The sequence below is a fragment of the Corylus avellana genome, chromosome 1 (genome assembly GCF_965113065.1).
Source record: "Corylus avellana chromosome 1, dhCorAvel1.hap1.2, whole genome shotgun sequence".
In the NCBI taxonomy this organism is placed as follows: Eukaryota; Viridiplantae; Streptophyta; class Magnoliopsida; order Fagales; family Betulaceae; genus Corylus; species Corylus avellana.
In genome coordinates, this window is record NC_142490.1 from 21708989 (window position 1) to 21719170 (window position 10182).

At 33.6% G+C, this 10182-nt stretch overlaps 1 protein-coding gene across 1 annotated transcript; it reads left to right on the forward strand.

The window, feature by feature from the left end:
* Window positions 1-3563: 3563 nt before the first annotated feature.
* On the forward strand, window positions 3564-6856 carry PFD6 (prefoldin 6). The gene is made up of 5 exons (XM_059582176.2): window positions 3564-3703; window positions 3885-3955; window positions 4276-4400; window positions 5449-5509; window positions 6646-6856. Exons 1-5 carry the CDS (start codon window positions 3625-3627, stop codon window positions 6700-6702), a joined length of 393 nt encoding a protein of 130 aa, XP_059438159.1. The 5' UTR covers window positions 3564-3624; the 3' UTR covers window positions 6703-6856.
* Window positions 6857-10182: the final 3326 nt, after the last annotated feature.

The following is a 10182-nucleotide window of genomic DNA, read 5'->3' on the forward strand; positions in this document are numbered from 1 at the left end:
TACATGTATCAGATGTAACAAAAATAAAATATCGATCATATGAAATAATATTCTTGTTTAAAAAAGAAAATGTAAAATATGTATAAATAACAATTGTTATTTATGATATGATTCTATATTTAAGCACAAAGAAAACACGTTGAATGAATGAGCGGCTTGTCAGTCTCATGGCAGGCAATTTATTAAGTTTTGCCGTCTAATTAATTGGAATCGCGGCTACAAAGTTCAGTAAACGTCTCGATTATTTTGTTTTGTCGCTCTCAAAGGGGAATAGATATCCGATATACTCAAGATTTTTGTTCCGATACTTTATTACAAAAATTTCTTAGTACCAAAAATTATAAAAATTTATGTCCATTGTATGTTCGGTTTTTGCTTAGAGCTTTTTTTTCTCTTAATTCTCCATAGCACTGTGCCCGTCGAGACTCCACCTTGCCATTTTCACTATGCTTTCGATCTCCACCGCATCTATCCATCGCTCTTTTTTTCACGCTGCTGGCAACCTCCCCCGCTTCTTGCTCTGATGTTTGGTGCTGTGTTGTGATTTTTTTTTCCTATATTTTCTTGCTTGTTTTGTTGTCTTGGCGTTGGGCTTAGAACGTAAATACTTTTCTGGCCTTTTAGGTCAAGAATGAATAGTTTTGGCATGGTGCTTTTGTTCATGCATAGAGAATAGCTACCTATATCTTGAATTGAGTCTGCACCGGACAGATCAATTTTATAAGCTGAAGATTGGACATGGGTTAGTGGATATAGACGTCATAGGATTTCAATGTAATTTGTATGTTTTTTTACCTCTATGACGTGTAATCCTTTAGCTCCAACTATAAATTTCAGAGCTTTATCCTCTGTGATTGTAAGAGCTTTTATGCTCTTGATTATTCATGAAAAAAATCGGAATGAATTTCTCTTAAAATAAATAAATAAATAAAAAAAATAAAAAAAAAAAAAGAAGAAGAAGGAGGAAGAGTTTATTGTACTTAAAAGTAAAGGAAATGTAACTTAATGTTGATTTTAGCGAAATAAAACATACTATAAAGATTCTTTTCTTTAACCTTTATGAATTAAACAGCTGGTAAAGAAAATCAATGTTTTTAAGCCCCATTTGTTTCCACGTACATTTTTATTTTATTTTTGTTGAAAATTGTTTTTAGCTAAAACAATTTTCGACATTTTGGCTTGTATGGAGAAATCCACAAACATTTTTTTATATTTCCATATAATTAGAGGATATGGGAGAAAAAGAGACAACGAAGAGGAGTTTAAGAGAAAGAAAGCACATTAAAGGCCTTCTTAGTGAAATTGAGATATAGTACAATTGACTATTTATGTTGCTTACAATATGGGCAAGCAATTATGAGGGAGTTATTGCGAGACTCGCATATCTTGACAGATGTACGGGTAATCCGAGACATCTCAGGCAGATAGGCCTATAATGGGTATTTTTAAAAATATGAGAGAGCAGCAAAAAAAAGTTACTTAGACGAGAAACGTAAATTATTTTACGCCCTGTGAACATCAGTTTTGTTAGTCAACTAAAAACATTTTCAAACTAACTAATATTTACCCTATGTCAAACATATTTGAAAAAAAAAAAATATTTATATATTTTCAAAAAATATTTTATGTTTCTCTAAATTAGAGATATACCTATCAAATTAAGGTGGTCCTTTTCCATTACATAGTGATAGCAATAACAACAATTATACATTCCTCTTCCACTTGCCCTCAGAGATCTTGCAATCGAATAGACTAATAAATGCCTTCACTCTAAAGTTGTACGAATTTGCTTATTAAAGTGGGAATGGAGAAATCATTTTTCAGCTATTTATTTGTTGTCCAGATTTTTGGTGCCACCTTGTTATCATATCATACTCACCTTCGTCTTCTACTTAATTACATTGTTCCTACTCTTCCACCTAATCACTTTAATGTTGAAATCATCCATATTTGCTGCAATGCCGATGCGACAAAATTTTTCTCAAAACTAAGGCGGGAGAATTTTCTTCAACTTAATCTATAAAAGTGACATGTGTTTATTTTGTTTAATAACATGTGAAATACACATTAATTTTTAATAAAATTTATTTCAATTTTATCCATGTTATTAAAAAAATATATGCATCTCACATGTTCATAAGACACATATCACTTTTATAAATTAGATTGAAGGAAATTCCTCTAACCCAAATTGGAGGAAAACTTTGTCAATCCTAACGTAGGAGTTTGTTTGTTTGTTTGTTTTTAGAGAATATTGCATGAGGATTAAGAGATTTTTTTTTAATTTTTTTTTTTTTTTTTTATGTTAGTGTTTATTGGCAGAACTTATTTGTATACTCTTAAAATATTTGTGTTTTAACTGCAGGATTCATGCATATGTTCATCCAAATCCTCTGCCTAATTTCATACTCTAAATATGTGCTTTTTGGTGAAAAAGGCAACCAAACTTTTGACGCTTAGTTTAGTTTTGGATTCAAATGATGCTTATTATAATTGTTTAAAAGTTGTGATGTATGTAATATTGCAAAAAAATATTATCTTCTTGATTTTTTTTTAGCAAGAGAAAATTAATTTGAGATTTCAGCTGAAGCATTTTGAGCATCATGTACTTAATTGTCTAATTTTTTTATTTTTTTTTTTAAAAAAATTGTCTTATGTTGTAAAATTATGTTGAGGATTGATACAAAAGGAAAAATCAAAAGCATATACCATCTTATTGATAAATTGATTCACATTGTTTTGATTATTCAATTGTCTAAAACGACTACCAAATGAGTGAAAGTCATTGATAACAAGATGGATGATAAGTTTCTTGGAAATAACTTAGTTGCCTGCCATCCCCAATGGCCACCCCTAAAGGGTTTGGGGGTGGTTTGGGCCCTCCAAAGTTTTATGTATTATGTTTATATATATATATATATATATATATATAGTGTAAAACTATAGTATATAAAGAGAAAAAATTATCTTATTATTACATTTTATTTCAGCCCCTCCAAAGTTAAATTTGTAGCTTCGCAACCGGTTACACTTGTTAACAAATTGTAAAAGAGTTATAGGTAGGGTTGGAAAAACGGGTTAACGTGTTGGGTTCGTGTCAACCCGTTTACGCCAACCAGAATACGATACGTTTATTAAATGGGAAACCCATTCATGACATGAACTCGTTTAAGTTAAACCCTAACCCTAAAGCTAGGTGTCATGTTCGTATCAGGTTTGCGGGTCGTATGTTAAATTGTCAATCATAAATTAAGTTAAACTTAAAATTTACTTTAAAAAATAAAAATAAAAATTGTTTTAAAAAATAGATTGTATAAAAGTGTCAACCCACGAACCCGTTTATGTCAAACTCAAACACGACATGTTACCCGTTTATGAACCAAACCCGCTTAACCTAAACCCTAACCCTAAAATTACGTATTGTGTCCGTGTGGGGTTCGCGGGTTGAATTGTCAGCCCAACTTATATGTCCAATATTTTTCAAAATACCATTTATTTTTCTGGGCTTGAAGGCCCAAATAGCCTTAATCTTGTTCAATTCTAGCCCTCAATACCTGGCCCTATTCTTGTTCAAATCAAGGAAGGCAACAGCAGAAGAAGAAGAAGAAGCAGCAGCGAACACAAATGGCTTCCCCAAGCGCTCTTCGAGAGCTACAGCGTGATTTGGAGACCAAGGCTAACGATCTTAGCAAACTCCAAAAAGGCAAGCAATACTTCCAGTCCTATCCTTTTTCATATCCTTACCTATCTCTCCCTCCAATTAACCCTAAGCTCCTCAAAGAATTTCAATTTCCTCCATTGTCATTCATATATGTGTTTGTGTTTGTGTGTGTATGTATGCATGTTTTTAAATTGAATCCCTTGGATGTTTTATACTTTGTCAGATATTGCGAAGAATCACCAAGTGAGAAAGAAGTACACTATCCAGCTCGGCGAGAACGAGCTCGTCCTCAAGGTTTCTTCCTTTTGATCTCGTACTTGTTTTTCTGTTTGGTTATTGGGAAAGTGAAGGAGAGTGAAAAGAAAATGAGTTTTTTTAGCTGTTAAACTTCTTGTTGATATGATATTTGTAAGTTGAGAAGCTGTTTGGCTTATGTTTTGAAAGTGTTTTGTTTCTTTAAATTTTCCAAAATGCCATGATGCTTGTATTGGATTTGATGGAATGAAGGATTCTAAGGTTGTTTTGTTTTTTAGCGAACTTAGCGTTGTTATAATCTGTATAGTCTAATTATGAGTAGTATCAATTAGGTTTGAACACTTTGTGCGTGTTTATAGGAATTGGATCTGCTGAAAGAAGATGCAAATGTCTACAAATTGATCGGTCCGGTGCTTGTGAAGCAGGATTTGGCAGAGGCGAATGCGAATGTGCGCAAGAGAATCGAATATATCTCTGCTGAATTGTATGCTTCTGATGCTTTACTTCGTTTGTTACTAATTCTAGCAATCGGATAAGATATAAATGTAGATGATAGTTTTTGGTCATTTTCCTAGTTAATTTTGCAGGATGTGGTTACCACCCATAAAAAAACCACACTTAATCGTCTTGAATGGTAGCTTCATGTAGATTATTTTGGTAACTTATCAAAAAAAAAAAAAAAAAAGAATGGTAGCTTCATGTATCTTTTCTAACTTCTTCTTCAAATATGGAATGGAAGTGATTTTCTCAGAAGAGAGTCCTTGGGTTCTCAATTAGTTTTTTAAATCTAGAAGCTTGACTAGGAATCCAGGATAGTTTATTGTAAAAAAATGTATGTTAATGTGTTTCCTGTCTTTCAAAATTATGACTGAAGGTGGGAATTTACAACCAATGACAAATAGATCTCCTTCAGTTTGAATTTACCCCATTGGTTGGAAACCAACGGCAATAAACAGAATGAGAAATGCTGAATATTATCGCAAAAGGTCTTTCATATATCTTTAGTACACCACCTCATAAAAGTAACTTGATGCATATTCCAGTCAAAAACAGGTGTCATGGGGCCTGAATTTCTTTCACGCTCATGCAGCCTGTAATGTTCTCTTTTTCCTGTTTTAATTCATGTAAAGATTCACTCTTTCAATGTTATTATGCTTGTGAGAAACTTCTTTTTTGAATTTTCAGGTTGGATTGTTTCCTGCCGTTACTTTTTTTCCCCTACTATTTATTTATTTGCTAGATGTTTTCCACTATTACTTGGTGGGTTGAAACTGGCTAGACATATTCTATGAAGACTGTTATTCAAATACTTTGTGGGATGTAATTTTTTCTTGTTCTGGTGGATTAGCTCACCTCTTATAAGTAAATATTTAGGCACTTATTTGACAAAGAATTTACTCTTGCATTTACTTTCTCTTCCTCCTCTTCCTCATCTTCTTCTTCTTGTCATTGTTGTCATTAATCTCATCATTATAATAGTATTGTTGCTCTTGCTGCATACCTTTGACTGTAAAACTTTTTATGCATAACAGGAAACGACTTGATGGAACTGTTCAAGATTTGGAGGAGAAGCAAAATAGCAAGAAAGATGCGGTTTGTATTCTTCCTTTTCACTCTTACACACACATGCACTCAACGTTCTCATGATTCCTAAGTCATTTCATTTTGACCTCGGGTTCTTAAGGTCAATGTGATGTGATTGTCTTTTCAAGTTCATTGTACTCATGATAATAGGTTGTGATTTGGTGAAGAATCTTGATGTAAAAATTTCCATTTCAACTTTTATTTTGATGGAATATAAAAAATTTGAAGTTTATAGTTACATTAGGACATATAAATAGATGTTCATACAAATTTCTTCTAGTTAGAAGCTTGTACTGTGGGATGTCTTCTGGAGACAGCATTGTGATATTGAACTGTGAAATAATAAAATTTTATTGAGACAGTTGAGTAAAAGTAATATAGTGCATTCGAATTGTGAAATTTACCATAAGAAAAATGCACGTGTTGGGTACTTTTAACTAATGAGGAGGTAGCTATTGTAGCTATTTGATATCAACTTAAATATTTTATTTTTATACATTTCAATAACCTTTTATTGCAAAACTTCTTATAGTTGTTTGTACTTGGAGATGTTTCTTACATGAACAGTACTTGTTTGATCTTTTTCAGGATTAAACCATGATCTTGGGAGTAATTTGTGCATGATGTTTATGATAAATGAAAGTTTTAGATTTCTTGCTTAGGAAGTTAGTATATTTTGGATTGTAGGTTTACTTCTTGCGACTTCTAACATGTTATTATTCTTGTAACCAAAAGCAATAGCTAGGAATTGTCCTTGCATTAGTTGATTTTGTTTTTGTGGTCTAAAAGTGAAAAAAAAAAAAAAAAATCCTCCCAAACCAGATTTTCCTTCTTGCTTTCTATGCTTCTCTTTTTTGTTTTTGCTACTTACGGTGGAGTTGATTAGTGTAAAATCCTGACACCAAGGTTGTCTTCCAGTTTGTCTTGATGCTTTGTAGCTGAAATATGGTTGCTTCATTTTCTTTTTCAAATTTTCTGAGAAATAGTTCATTTATATTTTAGTGAATTAACATCTTTGTATACTTTGGTTAAAGATCAATGGTATTTCGCTAATAAATATAGCTACGCAATAGGGATGTTGCAGTGGTATGAACATATATTTCAGTCAGAAATTAATTGCTTTTACCGGTTTGGTCACGTTGCAGGTATTAAAGGTACAACAGAGGATTCAATCTCTCCAGGCTGGAAAAGCCAAGGTCTAGTTTGCTTTCACACTAATTTTCGAGCTCTAATGTGTTTTATAAATCTTTGTGGAGGCTTGGATGTAGTTACTTGTTTCTATTTGAAGCTGCATTGTCACTAGCAACTGTTGGATGTTAAATTGTTTGTACCAAATTTCGATTTCATTTTTGTTTCTGGGGATCTGGGATTTACTAAAAGTTAAACGAAAACAGGATGCTTTGCCATTAAACAGATTAAACAAATGATGAATTACTATTGTAGACACTGCTGTACAATGTTTGTGTACACACTTAGGTGAAGGTTCCCCAAATTTGAAGGTTTGATTGGTGATTAGAAGGTTCCCTAAATTAGTGTTTCTAGTAGAATTGGATTTTGATTTTCTGACCAAATATAAAACCAAACAAACAAAGTCTATCAAGGGATCAGGGAGGGAGCTGCTCAATGTTGCTTTCGGCTTGATTAGTGGGAGCGGTCCATTTGACTAAGTTGTGAGCAACAAGGTTTGATTGGTGGAAGCAGCCCATTTGCGTATGTTGTGGGCAACAAAATTAGCAAATATGATGAATTTTCCCAGCTGTCCAAGCCTTAGAGAGGAGACAATGGATGTATTGTATAAGCAGGGGACAATCTCATACTATTTTAAATCCAAAATCTACAGATCAGAAAACAATTCCAGACTCTACTGCGATTTGTGTCAGGATGCCTCAAGCTAAAGACGAGAGGGATGTTTTATAACGTTCGGATACCATATGCTGGCCATTGGAAGAATTTATTATGGAGAGATGTTTTATCTACCCAGCGCGGCATTAGGGAAGGAGGGAAGAGCTATACCTCCTCCCCCTCTCTTACTCCGTGGAGTCTTCCCTCTCCCTCTGTGGAGATTCTCCACCTCTTTGGAAAAGGCTTCTCAATCCCAAGTGAATTCAAACTGGGGAGAAGAGAGCTCTACCTCTACCTCATACCTTTTTTTGTTTAGTTTTTTCTTCCTCTTTTTCCCCCTTTTTTGTCTGTGTCTTGGGAGCCAACACCAAGACACAGACATAGATGCCTCCTTCCACCGCCGGTGCTACCTACAAGGCACCACGACATGCGTGGACTATACGGGCGTTGATACCTTTTTCTATTTCTTGTAGTGGATCTTTGGCTTCCCTCCACCTTCTCCTCTAGATCTCTTTAAACAATGCCCTGCCTTTATGCCTATGAAGACTCCCAGATTTAGACGCATATCCAATTGCAATGTCCACTAAGCATCCTCCATCGGGCACCTCCCTCCTCAGACGTCGTGGTGTTGCTTATCTTTGGCGGCTTTAGTCTAGATATTATTAGTGCTATCCTCTCTGTTGTGGCTTCTAAGTTCTTTTGCAGTTGCAGTAGGTGTCCACGTGTCTTTCCAGGTAGTCCGCCCAATGCACTGCCTAAAAAATCGTTGTTTTTGATGACCTCTTTCTTGGATTGTGCGCCAATAAAGTATTGGGCCGACCCATTTATTTGTTCTATTCCTAAATGTTGTTAAGTTTTATTATTAACTGTAATGTTTATACTGGGGTCTTTGTTGGGGTGCCCCACCCCCTCTTTATGTATTTTTCTTTAATAATAGCTAATTTCTATTAATTATGAAAATACAATTTTTTACTAATCAGACACTAAAACTATTGAGGTTGTATGATTTACTAAACAGACAGTAAATAATACAAAGGGATTTGCTATGGCTTACTCAAAATCCTTTTGTATTTTAACAATTTCTTAATAATTAGGTTATGTTTTCTTAGCAACAGAACTCTTTATCTTTTTTCCAAAATAGAAAAAAAAATCTGAGGTTGTTGTTTATGAAATGGAAGACTACTACATACATATAAAGAGTAACCAGAAGTTGCACCATCTATTGGTGAGTTTGGTCTTTATATGGATATCCTATCTATATCCCATAAGATCAAGGATATTTCGAAGAGATTAATTTGATATAATTGCTAAAGAAAGAAGAAAAAGAAAAAAGGAAAATTCCATCTCCACATCCAAGTTAATGGCGGCAGGCCACGCCCATAAAACAACTTCCTTGCCCAAACGCCCCCAACGGTGGAGAAGCTCTAGCAAGTCACGAATTTAACGGCTACTAAAATTTTCCCTTAATAATCTTGATTCCTTTGGCTCTAGAAGTGACAAGTTTGGATTAATTATTGTTAAAAAAAAAAAAAAAAAATCTAACGATCAGTTGGTATTACGACGTTAGTATTATAGGTACTAAATTACCACTTATCATAAAAGTTTAGGCTGATAAAAAGAGATGGATTTAATCATTTAAAATCAATACTTTAACACTTTTTCTAACGTGTGAGCTTAAAAAGGTGAGACCTAAGACGTAAAATATTTAATTAAAATGGCTAAATCATCACTTATTTCAAAAGCCTAAACGGATAAGAAAAAATGAATTTAATTATTTAATCAATACTTTATTAATACTGAGATAGTTGTGAGATATCTAAAATGATATTATTAAGGAAGAGGTCTTTCCGAAAGAAATTTCTTGTGTATCTTTGATGTTATTTCTGTTGAGCTACTTAAATTGATTTATATATAAGAGCTGCTTGAAAAAAAAATAAAAAATTATAGCCCTTGTATCCCTAAAATAGAGTAATGATTTAGTGGATACCGGCGTGCATGAACAGTGTGCACGCCGGTGTTATAATATTATAAAATATTATTAAAATAATATTTAAACTGTAAAAAAATAAAAATAAAATAATATTATAACACCGGCGTGCACACTATTCATGCACACCGGTGTTCCCTAAATCACTACTCCCTAGAATAAAGATATAAGATTGCTATAATTTGGTGTAACTTTGTCGGTAGGATTCGATTTAAAGAAAAGAGCTCCCACAATGAATGTATTGAGGATTTCCAGCACTGGCCGCTTTGTCGTTATTTCTTAGGCCATCAACCCGAAGACATCGCTTAATGACCAAAGGCTGGAATTCTCTTTTTGCTTCCTACGGCTGAAAATAGGGCTAAAAGTTGATTGATGTCAATTCATGATACCCATATGGTGGGGATTTTTTATTTTTATTTTTTTAATTTTTGTAAATTATATGGTGAGGATTGAGTTTAAACCAAGAGAGAAATGCTAAAAATTATTATTTCAATCATTTTTATTTTTTATTTTTATTTTTTATCTCTGTATAGTGAACGGATGAATTTATCATTAAATTTGTGTGAGACTCATGAATTCACAAATCTAGTCACTACAGGAAAATCAGTCTTTAGCGACGACCCAAAGTTGTTGCTAAAGGCCCACAAGTCGTCGCTAATTAACATCAACGATGACTATGGCCGTCGCTCCTAGTCGTTGCAAGTAATCCGTCGATAAAGACTTAATAGCAATGACCATTCATGTCGTCGTTGTTGATAGTCAGTAGCCACGACATATGTCGTCGCGCTGATGATCGTCGTCTTCTACATCAAATGCTTTTGTTTTTGGCTGATTAATGTTTTAAATTGTTTAC

What these genes read in the sequence shown, in the direction of transcription:
- PFD6 (XM_059582176.2), top strand. Translation starts at nt 3,625, where the DNA reads ATGGCTTCCCCAAGCGCTCTTCGAGAGCTACAGCGTGATTTGGAGACC. An exon ending in TCTTAGCAAACTCCAAAAAG is followed by an intron (nt 3,704 to 3,884) that starts GCAAGCAATACT and finishes ATACTTTGTCAG; the next exon opens with ATATTGCGAAGAATCACCAA. An exon ending in AAAATAGCAAGAAAGATGCG is followed by an intron (nt 5,510 to 6,645) that starts GTTTGTATTCTT and finishes GTCACGTTGCAG; the next exon opens with GTATTAAAGGTACAACAGAG.